At 49.1% G+C, this 22,662-nt stretch overlaps 1 protein-coding gene across 3 annotated transcripts in view; it reads left to right on the top strand.

The window, feature by feature from the left end:
* The window catches only part of TRRAP (transformation/transcription domain associated protein), a 1,075,110-nt gene that overhangs the window by 743,546 nt on the left and 308,902 nt on the right, over positions 1-22,662 (top strand). For all 3 annotated transcript variants that reach the window (XM_085629333.1, XM_085629332.1, XM_085629331.1), the window contains one exon: positions 7,431-7,633. In XM_085629333.1, the coding sequence (XP_085485459.1) occupies positions 7,431-7,633 (203 nt within the window). The remainder of the gene's footprint in view (positions 1-7,430; positions 7,634-22,662) is intronic.

Genomic DNA, 22,662 nt, shown 5'->3' with positions numbered 1-22,662 from the left:
TAGTTGGTTAATTAAAACATGCATGCACAGTCAGTAAAAACAAAATAAAACAAAAACCAAAAATTGCACCGCCTCTTGGCCACTTACTTTTAACAAAAGCTAAAAAAAATTAACAGTCACAAGGAGAGTGATGCTATCAATTGGTCTCTTGCAAATTAAAACAATGTGACAACATTAGATTATATATTGTGCCATTAGTTCCTGTTTTTCTGCATCTTATTCATGCAAGTCTAGAGTTCTTCTATTGTGTCTACCGAAAACATCCTCAGTAGTTCATCAGGTTCTAGGATAAATGTCATCTCTTAATGCCACTGGGTTTAATCCCTGTTGAATATTTTGAAAGATCTGTTTATCTGTTCCTGACAACATCTGCATATGGTGTCTGTGGCCTCATAGAGGGCTTTTAGCTTGGGCCCTTACTTCTCCAGGTACCCAGTGTCAGCTGGGATAAGCTATTTGTGACATGGACCCATAGGACTCTCGAAAAAAGTCCCTCTCCTGTCCTACAGGTAAGTCTCCCAACAAGTATCGATCCCCCTCAGTTTTCCTTTCGTAAAAATAAAAAGCAAATACACAAAAACTCCACAGGGATGAGTAGTCCTCTTCTTTCATGGAGAAATGCTCCTGGTCACAACAAGTTTCCCCAATGTTGATCTCATGCTCATGCTTGTCGTCTTCAGACCCCTCCCAGATTGAGGAATTTGACAGGCATATTTGTGTATATTCAGGAATATCCTGCATCTCTCTGGGCCAGTCGCCAAAGTGGTCCTGACTGCGGGTTTGGCGATTAGTGCAGCTCAAGCACCAACTCCACCTGACTTCAAGTTCCCTGCGCATCACCACAGCTTCCGGGGGCGCCTTTGACTACTATGCTGCCATCCGTTTGATTTAACAGTTTTCGTCATCACTTCAGCCCTCGAAGTCTGCATTCATTATTAGATGAGAGCAAAAATTCTGATCCTCCTTTGAGGACCAGTGGTGAGCCTCTAGCTAGTGTTCAGAGATTTGCTTGAGTGAAGCAGCTCTTGGTCTCCGATTCTAATGCGTTTTACATGCCTAATAGAGATTGTGGGTGCACAGAGGATGATGTTTCGGAGGCACTTCCTGATCCTGTCCTGCATGCCCTTTTCTGATGGATGCTTCTGCCTGCAGATTCCTAACCTTATGAATCTCTTCCAAGTGCCAGACAGTATCCGGAAATTTCAAAACCACTTTCCTGTGCTAGTAGGTTTACTTTGACTCCTGATCGATGTTTGACACCACCCAAACATGAATTCACCATACAACCATGGCACTGCAACATCAGTGCCTATTGTCTTTTTCGTTGCCCTTCGACATAGATACATAGTGCTCTCCTGGTTACTTTCGTTCGTAAAACTAAAAACACGTACAATGTCGGCAGATAGTCACTTTCCAGGAAATCTGGATTTAAGCAGTGCCAGTCCTGCCATAAGCAGACCCCTAGAAGGTGTGGTTTGGACACCATCTTGTGAGATAAATACGGCCTTAAGAACATGAAGGCTATTTAGAAGCAAAAGGCTATGTTATTTATATTGCAAGACCACTGCGACTGCCTGTCTCAGTGCCTTTCTTGATCCAGGACTTGCAATTTGTAATCAATGGGACCGCACTCTAGCTCCTACTGCCAAGGAAGGTCTCCAGGATGCCCTCATGTTTTCCCCTCCAGCCTCATCTTTTGATCCTTTTCTTGTCTACCACCACAGTGCCTCTTCCGGTTTTCCTGAAGGTTCCAGCCCCCGGAGCTGACCCCTCACAAATTGCACTCTTTGCTCTAACAGTGATCTTTGTTTCGTCAACCTCTCTCTCTCTCTGTTGCACCCTCTGACCCCATGGAGCCAGCGGATTTCCCGACTGAGCCGTCATGTAAGCCCCTGGGGTTAGACCGTCCTGGCTTTTTGATCGGAGTCATTCCACAGACCCACAACCTTGGGAGGTATTTCTATAGCAGGGGTCTCCAACCTTTTGTGTAATAAGAGCTACTTCCGTTGAACAAATATCATTGCAAGCTACTACTATAATTACTGCTGTGACAGTGACCACATCAGACAAGATTACAATAGTGACCACTGTATTCAAGTTCACCAGCAGTGATCACCTCAATGCATCCAGAGGTTTGCCAGCAGTAATGTAATAAAGGTTTTGTCAATTTGGAATGCCTATACGTAGGTAATACATGCCTATATGTAGGTAATACATGCCAGCGACAGTGTCCCTGGCACAAAAGTAATCATATTATTAAAAAGTCTCCGCACAGGATTTATCACTCAAAATCACCTTTGAAAATATTTTGAAAATTCAGCCATTTTTCTCTAATTATCGGCTTTTGAGTTCTGAAAATGCACATATTTTCGTCTTGGAATACACAGGTTTGTCATACATATGTTAATTTAACCAAGCAAAATGCTCCAATCTAGAAGGCTTGGATTCGTCCTGGAACTGGCAGGTAGCTGGAGAGCTACCATATAGCTCCTGCGCTACTTGGAGACGCCGGTTCTATATTAACTATGCTAAAGATGAGAAATCTGCAGTTAGAAGTATTATTCATAAGAATATGTTACTTACCTTCGGTAACACGCTTTCTGGTGGATATTTATCTAATCGGAGATTCCTCACTTCATCTTTCCTATCATGTGGAATAGTCTCCTTTCCATTCCAAGAAGGTCCCAATTTAGGAATCTGCTCACTGGTATTGCTGATTAGTGTTGGATTCCACATCCGAAGATGCGGACAAAGTTAAGAAAGAAACTGACCTCACCCTGAAGCTTTTCTGTTATATGCAGCCTCTGTTCGTCACTTCTCACTTCTGGGGCAAAACTAAGTAAGCGTGGAGACTCGCGATGCCATCCACCGGCACACAGGAGCATTGCTTTTAAGTTCTCCAGATCCAGTCTTCACCTGGGGATATTCTAAAGTTGACAAAATTGCAGTTAGAGAGTTCGCCAGAAAGAGCGCTGCCACAGAAAAATAACTTGTTCTTCTAGGGAATATCTATGTGCAGATTCTTCACTACCACCACCACGTCTTTCTGAAGGATGGTCATAGGTCATTTATAATGGTTCCAGTTTATATTTCTGTGTAGCCATGTCAAAATGAATGTCACTTCCTCATCACAGCCTCTAATGACATGGAAAAATCCAGATTGAGACCTGATTTCGGTGCACAGGTGTGGGATCTACATGGCTCCATTATCTTCCCTATGACGTCTTTTGTGGGGCTAAGATGGACATAGTGCCTCCTGCTGGTTCAGGAGAGCAATGAGAAGTTTCCGGATCCAGTCTGGCACCTGGGGATGTGTGAGAAAGTGGCTCTGTATATACTGTTCCCAAATAGGTACAGGGTGTACAGAGTCCACAGTCCCCAAGGGTTTGACAGAGGCTATAGTTAGATATAACCTTACTCTCTAAAGTGGTAGCTTGGTCGAGCAGTAAGGCAGTATCAGAGGACAGTGTAAAGCATTTGTTGTACATACTCAGTCAGCAAATGGTCTCACACACTCAATAACTGAACTCTAGGCCAATGGTTTATATATAAAAAATATATGCTTGTTTTATTTTAGAACCAACAATTGGAATTAAAATATACTTTCTCAGAACGAGATGCTTTATATGAATACTTTTGCAAGATGTAATTGACTTTTGTAAACAGTTACAAGTGGTTGCAGTAGGCAACTCTATTTTTAAACACAACTATGCATTGAGCTCAATGGTAAATTCAAGTTATTTGCAACAGATTACTTTTTAGATTACTTTTGGAATTCCAGGCCTCGATCCTAGATTCAGTCCTGGGTCAGTACTCCGAATCAAGTGATGAAAGTTGACTTAACTACTGTAATGATTTTTAAACAATATTTAGCTATTTTAAAAGTTGACACTTAGAAAATATTTCAAAGAAAACAGTCAATGATTCCCTATGGAAGAAAATTCAGGTTACAGGTACAGTATGTTCTCGTTTCTTTTGTAATCCAGTACTGGGTGCCTAGACTCAGTACTGGGACCTTTATCCAAAACAGGTAAGTAATTACGTTTTAAGATATTATACGATTTTTGAAGAATATTTAAAGATTGCAGAAATCGACACTTAGAAGAAATTTCACAGAAAAACAGTCAATGGTTTCCTATGGAAGAAAATTGGGTTAAGGATAAGTACAGTTGTAAGTATTTTTCAGAGTCAGTGCTGGGCACCAAGATCCAGCACTGGGAGCTCACCTAAGAGCAGGTGAGTAATTTCGTTTTCGTTACTCGGCTGATTTTTGGTGAATTTTTTAAGATTTGAAAGGTCCACACTTAGAAGAAATTTCAGGAAAAAGCCAGTCAATGTTACCCTATGAGGAAAATAGAGTTTGCGGTTTAAGGGTAAGTACTCGACTGGCAGAGTTGAGGTTCTGGGCATAGACTCAGGGGTTCCCCAGGGTCAGGTAGGTACAGTTGGTTCACCCTCAGCGGCTCTAGGGTGGCCGGGTGCAGAGAGAGTTAGGCCCAATGTTATCCTATGAGGGATAGGGGGGCCTTGGTTGGTGGCTGCTGACTGGCAAGCCACGCGGCTGTGGGAGCTGGGCTTCTGGTCACTTACTCAGGGCAAGTGGGGAAGTAGGTAGGTGTAGAGTTTTCACTGCCAGGGCCACTCGGGCGGCTGGGTGCAGAGTGCTTTTGAGCCTTCGGGCGCTCAATTGATTTCAATGGGAAATCTCCGGTTTAGAAAAAGATTGCAAGCTCGGGGATGAGGACTCTTCAGGTGCCACCGCCACTTCGAGAGGTAAGTTGGGCAGTTGGAAGATAGGTAGATACCCCGGGATTGGGCACAGGGGGCCGTGGGGCGCCGCGTGCTGGGGTGCCTTTTGGTGTCGGGAAATCTTACACTCTGTTGATCGCGGTTGGGGGGCACCTTGTTCTGAGGCTGCAGGCTTCGTCAGGAGTGTCGAGGGAGGTCCTTGGGTGCCAGATTCGGGGTCACAGTCGCCGTGGGGTCGTCCTCAGGGTCTTTGTTCACTCCAGCACTGGCCAGGCTTGGCTGGTGCAGAGTGTGCTGGGTTCGCGGTTCCGGGCTGCTGCCAGGGATTAGAGATAGGTTTTGAGTAGAGCCTCTACTCATGGAAGTCCCAGGGGCTCAGAGCCAAGAGGTAGCCAGGTCCTCTGGGGCTTGTGAGGTTGCTGGCCACAAGAGATTCCGGGTTGGAGCAGGCGAAGGTTTGAGGGTCGACAGGCTGGTAGGGCTGGGGCCAAAGCAGTTGGTGTCTTCCTCTTTTTAGCAGCTGCAGGGCAGGTCTTCTTTCTTCTTGCTCTTCTTTGTAGTTTGAAATCTGGAATCTGGGGAAGGAAGGTTCAGGGTGCCCCTAAATACTAGATTTAGGGGCGTTACAGGTAGGTGAAGGGCAGGGGCCAATGGGTCCCTGTCCTGGGGTGGGTACACCCCCTATCCTGCCTCTCTCCTGTGGGAGGGGGGCAGTAGCCTAGTCCTGATAGGGTAGGGCTCCCCATCTTTAAGATGGCGAGAGCCCGGAGATGTGCTTCACCTCGCCTCCCCCACCTGAGGGGTGGTTTTGGCAGGCTGGCACATCCCCTGTCCTTATTTGGGGTTTCCGGCCAAGCTTCCCGCCAGAGTGGGGGGTTGCAGTGGCCTGGGGAAGCTCACAGAGGCGGAATGCCTTTGAAGCTTTCCCCTGCCCATCCTGGGGGAGGAGATTTAGCACCTCGCCCAGGATGTGCATTGTTGCAGACCCAGGAGAGCACGGGCTCTCCTACCCAGGGGTCCAGTAACATGTCTGCTGTGTGGCAGCCTAGGCAGCCTCAGAACAGACGTGGATTGTAGGTTTAGGTTTCAGGGGGCCTCTCTAAGATGCCCTCTGTGGTGCTTTGTACATTAAATCACACACTGGCATCAGTGTGGATTTAATGTGCTGAGCAGTTTGATACCAAACTTCTCAGTCTTCAGTGCTGCCATTATGGTGCTGTGGAGTTAGTGTTTGACAAGCTCCCAGCACCATATACTCTTAGCTGGCAGCACTGCACTTACAGGACCCAGGAATGGACCTGGGTACTGTAGGGGCACAGGGCTCCTGCCTCTGTGCCCACACCACTGGCATAGGGCACCCAGCTAGAGGGGTGGCTGATGTATGCCAGGGCAGTGTAGGTTGTGGGCATGGGCACACAGGGATGTGTGCCATGTCGACTCTCTGTTTTGTCTTGTGTCCAGCCACTCAGCCTGCAAGAGCAGTGTGTGTGTTAGGGTACAGGGCATCTAAGAGTGGCACAATGAGTGCTGCAGCCCTTAGAGGCCTTCCCTGGTCACAAGGCCCTGGATACCTAGGGTACCATTTACCAGGGGCTGACATGTGGCCAGGGTTTGCCAATTTGAGTTTTGGCTGTAAGGCAGTTTTTAGGGAAGGAACACAGGCCCTGGGCACCTGATTGGCAGGAGCCCATGGCACAACAAGGAAAAGTGCATCAGCTATTAGGCAAAAAAGGGGGGGGTTACTGCAACAGAAACCCACTTTCTTACAGGATGCTCAACAGATGAGGCATAATCAGGTAGATGGAGTATTGACCAGAAAGATTGTTATTGAAGCGAAGTATATTTTTCTGTAGGTCCAACCAGTACCAGTGAGGCAAAATAGAAACACACTCAACTCTAAAACGTATGTCACACTCAATTGACACACTGCTTTTACTTTAAACACACACTTTTTCCTCCTCTCACTCTTTTCAGTCACACTTTTCTCCCCTTATCCACATTTACTCACCTCTCTCTCCCTTTTTCTCACTCACCCTCCTTTCACAGTCATCCCCAGGCCCTCTCCAATGGCTCTCACAGTTTGTGTCATGATCCTGATATCCATGTAGTCATGTACTTCTCATTTAAAAGCAGAAGAGGATATGCGCAATATCTTAAGTCATATCAACTTAAGCTATAAAATTGTAAAAAGTAACAGTTTCATATGTCAGCAAAGGTATGATTTTAAATGTCCAGTCAATGTGAGGTTAATGCTACAGATAAAGAATATTTTCATAAAAACAAGACCTATGCATGGCATTGGCTTTTAGCATCATGGGTGAGTGTCATATCAGTAACCAAATTAAAAAAGGCCATATCTAGTCGCAAGAGAGTAATGAGTTGTGGTGTGATAATAAAGACCAAGATTGTGTCTAACTAAGGTGTTAACTACATTAATTATATTGCCTCTGTAGCCTGACTGTTGGTTGTGACTTTTTGTCTGTTGTGTTCATGTACAGTTTGACACATTATTTATGCCTATAATTTTGAGCCTACTAATTTTGTCCTTAATTATCAACTAAATCCTTGGTCAGGTGGAAGTTTTATTGCTAAAGCTATTTAATAATGGAATCTAAAATAGGTTGTTGCACAGGTGCATACAGAAACCAAAACTAATGTGTGTTATTATGGGATCTCATTAGCAGGTACAAGTGAACTGGTAATGCTGAGTTTGGAGCTGGTAAAGACACGCCTAGTGGTCATGAGCATGGACATGAGAAAGACTTTCATTCAAACTATTCTGACATCTCTTATTGAAAAATCTCCTGATGCCAAGATCTTCCGGGCAGTGGTAAAGATTGTTGAAGAGTGGATAAAAATCAGCGCTCCAGTAACTCCCAATCAGGTAATTTTGAGTATTCAAGATATTCATTGACACATTCACAATATACCTATTAAAATATGTATTGGAGATCAAATTTAGCAGTCATTTCATAAAGATGTTGCATAGAACGTTGTATACCTTCATTTAGATTACTGTGACATATATAATGTGTGAATTGGCCGCATATAGGTAGTATGTTGAACTGTTGTGACACACCAGATACCGGATGGAACCTACCTGGACTGAAGACCTATAAAACAAGGTTTTCTGCTTTAAATAAACCTAGGGAGAAGCTTATTGGAGATAGGCAGAGAGAATACATTTTTGTGGTTCAGAGGAAAACTGTCCTCAGCTTGTACAGAAAGAATTGTTCATCTTTCTGTGACATTAGGATTGTCTCTTTAAGCAGCAGCACTCTGAAATAGCCTTGGTTACAATCTTCATGGAACTCAGTTCAGCTGTTGGAAGCTGTGATGAGTCTTCTGCATGACTGTGCTTGCCCAGGTTGAATGCTCCTTTAACTAACTGTGTACCATATTTGTTTTCAGTCTTAAAATGTATTGTGTTATAAAATGAGGGCCAGGACACACCTAATCCACATATGATGTTCTTTGGAGAACTGCACCCTGTCCAGTTGTACTTTTCTTGGTCAAAGAGAAAAGTAGGATAAGGAAAGAAAACGCAAAGAGTATGGCTCTAAAGTAGTGCTCCATTGAGGTTCTCGTTCAACCCCTTTTTTGTTACAAAATTTACTGTTTTCTGCTGCTTCTGTTTCAGTTGTAACGCTCATCCTTAAGGTGTGTTTCTTGAGGATATTGAGGGTAAACAAAAATGGCAAAAACCGCTCCTACAGCAAAGTTCTGCTGCTTTGTATGGATAAAGGCAAAGTTTGGATGAACGCATATCATTTTTGGGGTGCTGTCTAAAGTATGTAACTTACAAAGTGGTTGAGGACACAATTGTGTTTGGATTACTGCTCATATACAGTTCTTAAAAAACAACTTAGTGGTCCTGATAGGCACCCAGTGACATTAAACAGAAAATAGACTAATCAAATCCAAGTGGAAACATGGTTTCTGATGAAAACTTCTGTGTGCAGTTTCTTGCCTCTCAAAACTCCTCCAGTTGCCAGCCTAGATCTGGAAACTTTGCATATCTTTACTGTGCCTGGAGGCGTGCCTTGCATATGACCTACCATCACAGAGTGGTATATGGTGCCACTCCATCACTCTGACAACATTTCTTTTATTTATTTTTTTACACGCCCTTCGACATGTATCTGGAGTTGCTCTGCTTTGTGAATTCTTCACCCAAAATTGTTTTAAGTAGTTCTGACAGAGTTGTCACCCTAAAAAATATCACAAATTAGGATATGCCAGCAGGTAGTTGTTGATCTGTGACCCACTTAACGGTTGTTTTGCAGCTTAATTCCTTTTCTGGATTCACATCCTGTGCATCTAATCTGCCATCTAGTGGGTGGGTTTGGAATCCTGTCTTGTCGTCCTCTCTTCTCTTTTTTGAGAGTGTGGGCGTTGTCTGCCACCATTTGGTGGTACTCCATCCTCTGTGTGACGTCAGATGGCGCCCTGGCAGTTCCTGTGCGTGGTTGCCATCTTCAGATTCTTTTTTCTGCTTTTGGGCCTGGAAGCACGCTGGACGAGCTTTGAAAGATCTTGGAAAATGTACAGTGAGGAGAGGGAAAGTGTTGATTAAAAATCACTAGAAGCCACAAGAAAAATCAAAAACCGAGGGAGGGACGTCTTCTAGAACCCGTCGGAGGACCTCATCGGTGAGGCCCATGTGGTCGGAGAATACAGAATTGAGGGGCAGCTAAGGGATATGTGGAATTAACAAGCAAACATACCCCTGTAACTAAGGGACCGATCGCACAATGTATAGTAGACACTATCCAACCATACTACACAAAGACAGGAAATTCTCTAACACACACCCCAGGGCACATTCAACCAGGTAGCAGTCCTAGCATACATACCCATTGGCAACATCTGCATGGGCTTAACTAGGTCATCCTCACACACCTTTATGAAACACTACTGTGTGGACATCCAGATAAACAAGGAAGCACATATGGGACAGAGTGCAGCAGCACAGGTTTTCCAGCTCATCCACATTTCAATCCATCCTTCTCAAGGAACCAAACACCACTACGTAATCAGTTGCACAGCACGTAAATCCACAAAAAGATTCATGCTGCAAAACAAAATGGTTGCTTACAAGTAGGTGTAGTTTTGCAGCCTGAAAAGGTTTTCTGAATACAAGTGACCCACCCTCCAGGAGGAAAAAGCAGACGAGATGAGCAACACTTGAAAACAAGGAAAGTTCCAAAGATAACAGACACCAGGAGAAAAATGTATCTGAAGATGGCGACCATGCCCAGGAACCTCAGGGGCACCATCTGACAGGTGATGGACTTACCACCAAATGGTAGTCGATGATGCCTACACTCATGGGCGGAATAAATGCACTGCATGTGAATCCAGAGAAATCCTCAGGCTGCAAAACTGCTCCTACTGATGAGTAACCATTTCGTTTCTCGCCCCAAGGCAAGGATCCAGGTCATGTAGGAAGTGCAGCTGCATGTATGCGAGGGTCAAAAAGGAGCTGGAAGCAAAAGCTTTTCATGGTAGGAGATGAGCACTGTGGGAAGCTGCATCATTCCAGCTCTCACACCAGTCCTCGGTTAGCTATTGATCAGTAAGTTCTCAAAGTGGGCCTCCTAGAAAGTAAATGATAAATCTTCCATGATCCATAACAAGAAGGACTCCGACCTCGTGGCGTCACTCGCGTTCAAGTGTTGGGTGCTCCATTTAGTCACTTCAGTCCCTTGATATGACATTCGCTGCAGAGCCTGGTTTATTAAGCCCCTTCACTACCGGAGTTCTGAACTCCTGGCTCAAGTTGTGTCCTTCACCCAGGTGATGCTAGCTCTTTTAAGCTCCATTCCAAATACCGGTCTTGCACCTATGGGCCCCAGGAAGGTCACTCGTCCCCTAATCAGACTTCCACCACCAGCTTCATTCACAGTTGACCCCGCTCCAGCACCTTCTATCACCTGTTCTGAATGTGTTACAGGATTTAGGGAAAACTCGTCCATTCTGGTCAGAGCTAGATGTAAGGCTCAGCGACTGATGGAGGGAGGTCACTCCTTACAGGCCTTTGCCTCATAGTGAATACTTTAGCTCTCTAGGATAGCTGTTTGGGGCAAATTCATACCTTGTTAGGGTGACATTGTTTATCACACTGATTATAACTCTGAAGCGGGCCACCTTGACTAAATGAATGAGCACAATGATACAGCGCACGGCTACTCAGCAAGTGTGTCCCGGCGCTAATAGTACCCCTAGTTGCAGAAAAGCCAGGTTTTGAGATGTTTCTTAAAGACAGCCTGGTCAGTTAAGGATCTCAAGGTCACTGGGAGCAGGTTTCAGGCCTGGGCTCACAGGAACCTTAAGGATCTTCCTCCAGATCGGGCTCTGCGTATCCTAGGAACCGAGGACAGGCCTTTCGAGGAAGACCTTAGAATTCTGGAAGGCGCATACTGATGAGATACTCTCTTTCTGAGTTAGCAAGCACCTCTACCATGTAGAGCTTTGAAAATCAGCACCAGAGCCTTAAATCTAATTCTCTTTTTCACTGGAAGCCAGTGTAAGGGACATATGAGTCCTGGGATTAAGCATTGGCACCAGTCTCTTTGTGCATTTTGAGCTACCTGCAAGCGGTTGAGAAGATACTCAGGCAAGCCCAGGTACAAGAATTTCGTATAGTCCAGTCTGGAGATGACCAGCTCGTGGACCACTGTTTTCTTGTATTCGGTGATAGCAGGGGTAGAAATTTCCTCAACATTCGCAGTAGGCCAAAGCAGATACCGAATACCGTCTGGACTTGAGATCTCATCGAGAGAGCGCTATCGATCGAGATCCCCAGATTTTTTACCGTGATTTGAGCAGAGGGTGGTGGTGACATATCCCCAGGCCACCAGAGTCTTCACTCTTCCGAGGGAGGTAAGCCAGAAAAGATAATCTCCGATTTCTCAGGATTACCTTTCAATTGATTCCTCCTCAGCCTATGAGACAACCTGGAGAGGTATATTCTGAACTTCTCACCCTCAAAGTCTGCCCCCTTTTCACAGGTAAAAAGGAACTGGGTATAGTCGGTGTATGAAATTATTTTAGTCCTGTATGCTTCTGCTAGTGGTTCAAGAGGGGACATATACATATTGATAGAGTGGGGCTCAATACTGAGCCCTGCGGGACCCCCACTTTCAAACTGGGGACGGTGGCCACAAAAAGGGGAGTCCAAACTTCCTAACTTCTGTTCTCAAGGAAGGAGTCCAACCACTTCAAAGCAGAGCCACTGATTCCAAGCTTCTAAATCCTATCCAGGAACCGTATCAAAGGCCGACGACAGGTCTAATAAAACTAGAATAGTGCTACCGCCCCGATCTAACTTCTCTTTGATGCGTTCCGGGACCTACAACAATGCTGTTTCTGTGCTATGGTTAGCCCTGAAGCCTGACTGACTGATATGCAAAAGGTTATTTTTTTCCACTTAGTCCAAGATGACTGTTTTAACATATTTTTCCAATACTTAAGAGATGGCAGGCGGTAGAGATATGGGCCTGTAGTTAGCTGGAACATTAGGGTCCGCTGAAGGTTTTTTAGTAGCGGAAGGATTTTTGCTTGTTCAAAATGGAAGGCATACGGGCAGCTAACAGAGAGGTATTAAGAACCTTATTTTTTTTTATTTATTTTTTTTAAACAAGACCTTTATTGCATACTCACACAATACACAGCTGACAGCCTACAACCCTTCGGGCCGGCCGCGGAGGATGTACTTTGCAGTCCATTGTTAAGCACACAGCCCATTGCCGTCAACCCGGGGGTACGGCGGCGTTAGAACGGTGTGAGTGTATCACAGTGTAAAGGAGGATATTGCAGGACTTCTTTTCTCTTTATACTCAACCCTAAAAACATGGATCTATTGCCAGACTTGTGAACAGCGCCCAACAGCCGTTTTGCCCCCCCCCCCCCCCTACAAACCAGGTCATCGCGTAGCACCATAAGTCACCTATATACCATTGATGTGATTATCGCACCCCATCCTTTAGCACCCGGAGCCACCACAGCGTTAGGGTTTACAGATCCTCTGCGCCCTCCCGCCCCTCGGGAAAGAACCTTATTAACCACAGGATTTATGGACGTGGCCACTAAGGCCAACGGTGTTTCTGGACAGGGATCAACGGGAGAGTCAGACTTAGGACCCTTAATAATATCCAGGGATACTTCTTACGGCAGCAGAGATATTTGCAGGAGAGCGGGGGTCTCTCCGGTGGAGCAGCTGGGACTAACAGGTGGTCCGAGGGGTCTTCTAAAGGTACCATTGAGAAGGAATTCTGTATAGTCACGATTTTCCCATGAAAGAAAACCGCAAAATGGTTAGTCCATTCTATTGATGGCGGGAGATCCCTGATAATAAGCGTCTGGGTGGAGAAAACTTTAACGATTTCAAATTTCTCCTTCCTTTATTGTTGTATGCCTCAATTTTATCTTCCAGATAGCTTTTTTTTTAGTATTCTTGACTTTCGTATAGTAGGCCTTCAAGGTCGACTTATATTCAAGCTTGTCCTCCAAACTATAGTTTATCTGGCACTTCCTTTCCAAACACTTACAGGCTCTTTTACTAGTTTTCTAGAGTTCATTGAACCAGGGGACCGAGAGCCTAGCTTTCTTAGCCGTACGTATCATCAAAGGGGCTAGCTCATGAGCGCTCTGCCTCATCTAAGCTTCTAACTAAAGTGCGTCCCCTTCTGGGTTACCTGATAGAAGAGGGGCAGAGGATTCAAGGCTGTCCCCCAGAGCTGTCTGTGAAATTCTGTGAGAAGCTCTGTTTACTTTGCACCCCATTAGCGTGTTTATGGCCATTTTTCAAAGAGAGTGGCCATCTAAAACTGAGTAAAAAGTGGTCCAACCAAACCAGGGGTAGAGGCAGATCAACCTCCAGCTCCACATTTGAGACCACTTGGTCAAGGGTATGATCCCACCTGTGCCTAGGATGAAACACAAAGGGAACAAGGTTAAGAGCTGAGAGAGTCTAAGTCAAAGAAAAGACCTCCAACTCCATAGGTTTATCCACGTGAAGGTTTAGATCACCCAGAACAAGAAAGTGACTGTATCTAAGAGACTGGGGTGCAATCTCCTCATTGAGCGATCTAAAAAAACGTCCCCCTAAGGTCCTGTTGGCCTGTATTCACCTTGGGGAACATTGTCCTTCATTTCACAAATGCAACTTTCCTTCTTTCTTGTTATTCTCACTCCTTGTGCAAGATAGCTGAAATGGTCTTCTGTATCTTCCCAGCCACCTTTGTGTGGACTTTGTGTGTGTTGGCCAAGACATGTTGAATCAATTCCTCTACTCTGGCCTAGACTCTCCGTCCATCATCTCCTTGTATTTGCTTTGTTCGCCCTAAGTTGGCAGGGTATGCCCAGACGTTGGTCCCTTGCTCACTTTGCCACTGGATTCATGCTAGCCTGGCTGAGGAGGGGTGTTACCCCAAAACCGGTCACAGGATGCTTGTTTCCGTTCCAGGGAAGACCTAGCTTGGCAGCTCGGGCTGAACTATTCCCATGAGGCACAGGGTGAAGCATGATTTGCATATAGCTGGGTCTGAATTGGGGTGGCGAAGTGAGCTAAAGAACGATGATGGATTTAACCCAGATCTGTGACTGGGGGTGAGTGAGTGAAAAGCTCCAATGCTCCGTCCATCTCCTTGTGTTTGCTTTAATGGATAATATGACTTACATGCCCTACACCAACAAACAGGGTGGTGTGGGTCCCTGTATCTGAAAGAAACACGTTAGTTAGATTCCTTACCTTAGAATATCACCAGGCATCAGGCTGGATCCGGAAAGATTTTAGACAGCAATACCCTTTTGCGTCGCTAGGCGTCGTCTGTGGCACCGCGTCCGTCGGCAGCGTCATGATCGCCGGGATGACGTCGTCGGAGTACTTAAACGCCGCCCTCGCGCTCTGACGTCAGTTCTTCTGTTTTTCCGCGCAAGTAAGCGCAGATCCGGGAAGAACATACCCTTTTAGTCACTTTTTGACTAAACTTTTTTGGTTCCCATTTCGAGTCGACCTCAACTCCTGGTGCTGGTATGGATGCCCGGGTTCAAGCCGTGCGACGCCTGTCACTGCCTGATGTCGGTCACGGATCACCACAGCCGTTGTCTCTACTGCCTTGGGGCCGACCATGATGCCGAGTCGTGCCTTGACCTAGAAGGCTAGGCGAGAGTGGTCCCGCAAGCTGCTCGAGATCCGGCAGTCTGCTCCGCTCGTCGGGGTCGAAGTCCTCGCATTCCGGTAAGTCGAGGCGCAGCAAGAAGTCGAAGAGATGACATCGTTCTTCTGACTCCCCTCGCCAGTCGGGCGACTCAGCTGAGGGTTCGGTGGCACTAGCCGCGCGGCTCCTTCAGAGCCGCAGGGGTCGCATCCGGCCCCATACTCTCCGGTCCCTGGGCCTGATGCGACTCTGTCAGAGATCCGAGACTTCCTTGTGGCCATTAGGAGTCTGGCTCCGCCGTCGAGGCCTGCCGGCGCGCCTTCGGGCCCCGCAGGTCTGACTGGGAGGCCTAGCGAGCCGGCGGCTCAGGCACTGGCGCCGTCGTCTACTTCAGTCCCGACGCCGCAGGCCCCCGTGGGATCCAGGCCTGGATCCCGGTCGACCTTACAACCCCTCTGCCGGCGCCGACCCCTTTGGTGCCGCCCCGGCGCCGTCTTCAGACGACGTCGTCCCCAGGTTTAGTCCCGGGCCTTGCGTCGGAGCGGCTCCGATGGATGACAGATTCATCTTCCGCCCGGCTCCTACCTTTCAGCCTGTCTACCAGGAGTCAGATGACGGGGACGACTGAGAGGGGTCTGAGGACCCTCTGGCACAGCAGTGCCAGTTAAGCCAGGACTGGGCAGAAGAGCTGGGGGATGCCAGTGGTCGTGACACCTCCCCTGACACTGGCTTCATCTCTCCTCCCTCCGTGGGTACGGAGGAGGGTGCTACCTATTGTGTGTTGCTGCGCAGGGCTGCCGAAGCCCTTCATCTGGAGCTCCATGCAGTGGCCGTGAGGACTAAACTCCTCACTGAAGTGCTTCAACCGCCAGTAAGCTCCTCGGAGCCTCTACTGCAATTCAATGAGGTACTGACGGACGTTCTGATGGGCACCTGGTCCAAGCCCTCCACAGTCCCTCCTGTGGACCGGAACGTGGCCCGGTGCCACCGCCCCGCACCGGGCGACCCCAGCTTTCTGTTGGTGCACCCCACCCCTGAGAGCCTGGTTATCCATGCCTTTACCTCCCAGACCACCTTCCCGTCCGCTCCTCCGGATCGGAATTCCAAAAGGTTGGAACAGTTTGGGAAGAAACAGTTTTCCTCCCTTAGTTTGGGGTTGCGGTCTATCAACACCGCGTGCCTTTTGGACCGTTACACCCACTCTTTGTGGGATAAGGTGGTGGACGTGCTGACCCAGTGTCCGGAGGAGGCCCAGACACGGCTCGCCCAAGCTCTTGCCGAGGGGCGGGATGCATCACGGTACTCGATACGATGTCGGCTTGACACAACGGACTCGCTAGGTAGGGCTATTGTGACCACGGTGGCGATTCGTCGCCCCGCCTGGCTGAGGTCCACGAATTCCTCCGGGGTTGTCCAGAGCACCCTCATGGACATGCCCTTCGATGGCCGTCGCCTTTTTGGCAACAAAGCGGATAGTGCGCTGGAGCACTTTAAGGACTCCAAGGCTACTGCCAAGTCCTTGGGCTTCTCGGCCCGTGCCCGCAAGCTTCCGCTTTTCGCCCTTTTCGTGGCCAAGGTAGGGGCGCCCTCACACGTCCGCCTAGCCACAGGCCGCAGAACCAGCCTCAACGCGGTCGCGAACGTGGATTCCGCCAAGGCGGAGCAGGGGAACAGAGAGCCGGTCAGCCCACATCTGCCCCAGCAGCATCTGCCTCAAAGCCTTCCTAGTCAGAGCTTTCAGGCCCATTCCACGCCAGTGGGAGGCAGAGTTCGCCATCACCTGCTCCACTGGCGTACCATCACATCGGACAGGTGGGTGCTGCAAATCGTCCGAAGGGAATACTCCCTCTCCTTTAAGGCGACCCCTCCAGCCATGCCACCGCAGTACCACTGCATGTCGGGGGATCACTTGCAACTTCTGCAGGAGGAAGTTACGGCCCTCTTGGCCAAGGGGGCCATCGAGCGCATTCCTGGCCCAGAAGTAGGTCGGGGTTGTTATTCCCACTACTTTCTGGGTCCCAAGAAGGGCAAAGGGGGCCTACGGCCCTATCTTGGGCCTCAGGAGCGTCAACACCTTCCTCCGGAAGGAGAAGTTCAAGATGCTCACCCTAGCTCAGGTTCTGGCTGCCCTAGACCCTGGAGACAGGATGGTAGCGTTGGACTTGCAGGACGCATATTTCCACATCCCCGTCCTCCCGGCATTACCTGCGGTTCACGGTAGGCCACGAGCACTTTTAGTTTACCGTGCTCCCCTTCGGCCTCATCAGTGACCCTCGGGTGTTCACGAAAGTGATGGCAGTGGTCGCAGCTCATCTGCAGAGGTTAGTGGTTCCAGTCTTCCCCTATCTCGACAACTGGCTGTTGAAGGAGGGCTCGCCCCAGACAGTTGTTTCCCACCTTCAGACTACGGCCGACCTCCTGCATTTGCTGGGGTTCTCCATCAATGTGGCGAAGTTGCATCTGAGTCCCTCCCAGAAGCTCCTTTTCATCTGAACGGTTCTGGACTTGACGCAGTTCCGGGTCTATCCTCCGGAACAACGGGTTCGGGATATTCAGGCTCTGATTCCGATCTTTCAGTCTTTATACCACCATTCGGTCAGGTTGGTGCTGCGGCTGCTGGGTCTGATGGCCTCCTGCTGATACATCACGCCAGATGGCGGATGCGGGCTCTGCAGTGGGACCTAAAGTTCCAGTGGGCCCAGCATCGGGGCAACCTGTCAGACTGCGTCCTGATCTTAGAGGACAGTTGCAGTGGTGGCTCACTGACCGTGATTGGGTCAGTGGCAGATCCCTCTCCCTACCCCAACCGGAGCACGTAGTGGTGACGGATGCGTCCCTCCTGGGACGGGAGGGCCACATGGGAGAGGCGGAGATCAGAGGCCTCTGGTCTCCGGCGGAGTCCCGGCTCCATATCAACCTATTGGAGCTGCGGGCGATCCGGCTTCCACTGAAGGCATTCCTTCCCTCTGTCCGGGGAAGTGTAATGCAGGTGTTCACGGACAACACCACCACCATGTGGTATTGCAACAAACAGGGCGGGGTGGGGTCGTGGACCCTTTGTCAGGAGGCTCTGCGCCTCTGGACATGGCTGGAACATCAGGGCATCACCCTGGTGGTTCAACACCTGGCGGATTCTCTGAACGCCAGGGCGGACGAATTCAGCCGCCGGTGCATGATGGATCACGAGTGGCGTCTGAACTTGGAGGTGGCGCAAGGTCTATTTCAGCAGTGGGAAGAGCCTTGGTTAGATCTATTCGCCACCGAAGAGAACGCGCAATGTCATCAGTTCTGCGCGTTGGAATTTCCAAGGCAGCACTCACTCGGCGACGCTTTTCGTCGCGAGTGGAGTTGCGGTCTGTTGTACGCCTTTCCGCCTATACCACTTCTGTCCAGAGTGCTGAAGAAGATCAGGCGCGACTGGGCCCAAGTCATCATTATGGCTCCGGATTGGGCACGAAGATACTGGTATCCCAAGCTACTCAGTCTGTCAATCGATCCTCCGATTCGACTGCCTCTTCAGGAGGACCTTCTGTCGCAGCGGCAGGGCACGGTCCTCCACCCGAACCTGTCCAGCCTCCACCTCCATGCGTGGAGATTGAGTGGCGGCAGTTGATGCCATTTGACTTGCCTCCTGAAGCCTGTGATGTCATTCTGGTAGCCAGGCATCCCTCCACTAAAACGGTATACGCCTGAAGATGGAACAAATTTGTGGCATGGTGCACAGCAAAGGCTGTGGATCCCCTTTCCGACCCTCTTTCTGAGGTTCTCCTCTTTCTTCTTTCCCTGGCCCAGCAGGGCTCTGCTCTGTGCACCCTCAAGGGAAAACGTTCAGCTGTTTCTGCTTTCTTACGGCTTCCTGATCAGCCTTCTCTTTTCAAGTCCCCAGTTGTTGCTAGATTCTTTAAAGGCATTACTCATATGTTTCCTCCTGTCCCCTTCGTAATGCCTCAGTGGGATTGAACCTGGTGTTAACCTATCTGATGTGCGCTCCTTTTGAGCCACTTCATACTTGTCCTCTTTGTCTTCTGACTCTTAAGACTGCTTTCCTGGTTGCCGTCACCTATGCTAGACGGGTGAGTGAGCTCCAGGCTCTCTCTTCTAAGCCTCCTTTCCTCTTTGTCCATCCGGACAAGGTTGTTCTCAGGACTCGTCCTTCCTCTCTTCATAAGGTAGTAACTGCCTTTCACATCGGCCAGTCTGTTACATTGCCCACCTTCTTTTCGCCTCCGTATCCCTCGAAAGAGGAAGGGAGGCTCCACCGTCTGGACCCAAAACGAACACTGTCCTATCTGCACTGTACGAAACAGTTCCGGGTGGACGACCAACTCTTCGTTGGTTACGTGGGCGCTAAGAAGGGGCGGGCAGTGCACAAGCGGACCATCTCTCGGTGGGTCGTCTTGTGCATCAAGGCCTGTTATTCCTTGCCTAAGAAGGAACCTCCTGTGGGGCTGAGGGCCCATTCCACTCGGGCCACAGCGGCTACTACTGCCCTGGGTCGGGGAGTCCCTCTGCAGGACATTTGTCAGGCAGCTAGGTGGGCCTCGCTGCACACGTTTGCTAAGCATTACTGCCTGGACAGCCAAGTCCGGAGGGACGGCTTCTTTGGCCATTCTGTTCTCCAGGACTTCCTGGTGTAATCTTGGCTCGCAGACCCACCACCAGGGTTGGTATTGCTGAGGTATCTATTCTAAGGTAAGGAATCTAACTAACGTGTTTCTTTCAGATGAACAAGTTACTTACCTTCGGTAACGATATATCTTTAAGAAGCATTAGTTAGTTAGATTCCTTACCGCCCCACCCATCCTCCCCGTTCTGCGGACTGATATCTAGGGTTAAGGTCATCCCTTTCAGGGCCCTAGATTTATGGCACCAGTGTCAGTCTCTTGCATTTCTCTGCGTTCCTGGCGCAGAAAGCTATGTACAAGAACTGACGTCAGCCAGACGACGGACGCGGAGCCGCAGACGACGCCTAGCGACGCGCAAGGATATTGCTGACGAAAACCTTTCCGGATCCAGCCTGACGCCTGGGGATATTCTAAGGTAAGGAATCTAACTAACTAATGTTTCTTACAGATATATCGTTACCGAAGGTAAGTAACTTGTTCGTCTGGACGCACTGAGACCGCTCAGGCTCACGATGCCCAGGTGGTTGTGGCTCACATGGACCTTCATGTGATGGTAGTCCAATCCTTCACACTCTGGATCACTGTAGGAAACTGGCTCTCTATACAATACCAAAGTAGGGTATAGTGTGCAGTGGAACCCCAAAGGTAGGCAGAGGTAAAAGTAGATAATACCTTACTCTCTATTTTTGGTAGTGTGGGCGAGCAGTAAGGCTTTATCAGAGGGTAGTGTTAAGCATTTATTGTACACACTCAGGCAGCAAATGTCACACACTCAAAGACTGAACACAGACCAATTTGTTTGTATAAAAAATATTATTTTGTTATATTTATTTTCTAGAACCAAGCAAACCTGGCACAGGTAAGTGTGAATGGTACTTTTCAAGCCAGGTTGAACACTACGAGCAAGCTAAATGAAAATTGTGAGAAAGTGTCCTCTTTCTTGCATGGTATTCCCCACTTTTTGCTGAATTGCTGATGTTCTTTGACTGAGTGTGCCCTGGGCTCCTGCTAATCAGGTTCCCAGGGCCTTTGTTCCTTCCCTAAAACTGCATTGAAGCCTAAACCAAATTGGCATCTCTGGCCACATGTCAGCTCCTGGTAAATGGTACCACAGGTACCCAGGGCAATGTGACCAGAGAAGGCCTCTAAGGGCTGCAGCACGTATTGTGCCACCCTTAGAGGTCCTTTACCCTGACACTCTCACACTGCCTTTGCAGGCTGCGTGTCTTGGTGCAGAACAAAGTGAAGAGTCGACATGCCCACAAACCACTGCCCTGGCATACATCAGTCACCCCTCTAGCTGGGTGCCCTATGCCAGTGGTGAGGGTACAGGTGCATGAGCCCTGTACCCGTACAGTGCCCAATTCCCTTCCTGGGCACTGTAAGGGCAGTGCTGCCATTAAGAGTATACGGTGCTGGGAGTTTGTCATCACGAACTCCACAACACCATAATGGCTACACTGAAGACTGGGAAGTTTGGTATCAATCTTCTCAGCACATTAAACCCACACTGATGCCAGTGTGGGATTTAATGTTAAATGCACCACAGAGGGCATCTTAGCGATGCCCCCTGAAACTCGACCAACTCCTGACCTGTGACCTGACTGAGTAGCTGCGTAGGCTGCCACCAACAGACATGTTTCTGGACCCCTGGGTGGAGAGCTCGCTGCTCTCGGGGGCCTGAAACAATGCACATCCTGGGACGAGGTGCCAAGCCTCCTCCCCCAGGATGGGCAGGGTTCACGAAGGAGAAGCTTCAAAGGCATGCCGCCTTTATGAGCCTCTCCAGACCATTTGCTGCTTTCAGCAACTGGTCCCCACTGGTTCTACCCGCCACTTTGGGCGGGAGAGCCGGCGGGAAAAACAAGGGAGGAAGAGGGGTGTGCCCACCTCTGCCAACTCCACCCCTCAAGTGGGGGAGGTGAGGTGAAGCACAACCTCGAGTCCCCGCCATCTTGAGGATGGGGGGACCCAGCCAACCAGGGACAAGCTCCTGCCCCCCTCCCACTGGAGAGTGGCAGAATAGGGGGTGTACCCACCCCAGGGAAGGGACCCATTGGTCCCTGCCCTTTACCTACCTGTAACAGCCCTAAATCTAGTATTTAGGGTCACCCTGAACCTTGCTTCCTCAGATCCAGTCAAGAAAGAAGATAAGAAGGAGGACTGAAGAGCAGTGCAGAGCTAACAAGAGGATGGCGGTCACTTACTTGGCCCCAGCCCTACCGGCTTGTCTCCTCCTTGAACCTGCTCCTGCAAAATCCCGGTGTGTCCTGCAGCCAGCAACCTCAAGAAACACGGAGGACCTGCCTGCCTGCCTTCACTTCTAAAAACTGCATCTCCCGTGAACACCGGATTTGTTCAAGCTGCAGCTTCTGGCACCAGCTAGAGACCGCAAATCCAGCCCACTCTGCACCCGCCAAACCCGGCCCGAGCTCGAGTTGGAAAACACCACGAGGAGGTCACCCCGGCAATCCTGACCCGAGATCCGGCGATCACTGACCTGCCTCAAGCCGACGCCTGCTGCCTATATCCAGAAGGCCCCCCTAACCGCGACCAGGAGCTGGTAAGAAGATCCGACCCCGAAAGGCACCCCTGCACCCGACGCCCCATGGCCTTGTGTGCTCAAACAGATGGTGCCTAACCAACCCTTAACTTTCCAACTTACCTCTCCAAGTGGTGGTCGCACCCAGAAGTCCTTCGTCTCCCTGCCTGCAGTGTTTTTCAAACCGGAGGTTCTCCGTAGAAAACAGGACGCCTGACGTCGAAACAGCACTCTGCACCGAGCCGCCCCAGTGCCGCTGAGGGTGCACCTTTTGTGCTACTTTGTTTCCCCATTGGCCCTGACCTTAACCCTAGGAGCTTTGCTCCCACAACCCAGTGGCCTGCTTGCCAGCAGCCACCAACCGGAGGTCCCCTATCCCCCATTGATTAACATTGGGCCTCAACACTGCACCCGGCCGCCCTAGTGCCGCTGAGGGTGCAACAACAGTGCATCACGGACCCTGGGGGACCCCTGAGTCTAACCTCAGAACCTTGGCTCCCACAGTCGATTACTTACCTTTGAACTGTTAACCTGTTTTCCCTTCATAGGGCAACATTGACAATTTTCTTCCAAAAAGTTTCTA

This window comes from Triturus cristatus, chromosome 10, assembly GCF_964204655.1.
Source record: "Triturus cristatus chromosome 10, aTriCri1.1, whole genome shotgun sequence".
In the NCBI taxonomy this organism is placed as follows: domain Eukaryota; kingdom Metazoa; phylum Chordata; class Amphibia; order Caudata; family Salamandridae; genus Triturus; species Triturus cristatus.
The sequence above is the reverse complement of the archived record's forward strand: the minus strand, read 5'-3'. Positions and strand labels throughout refer to the sequence as shown.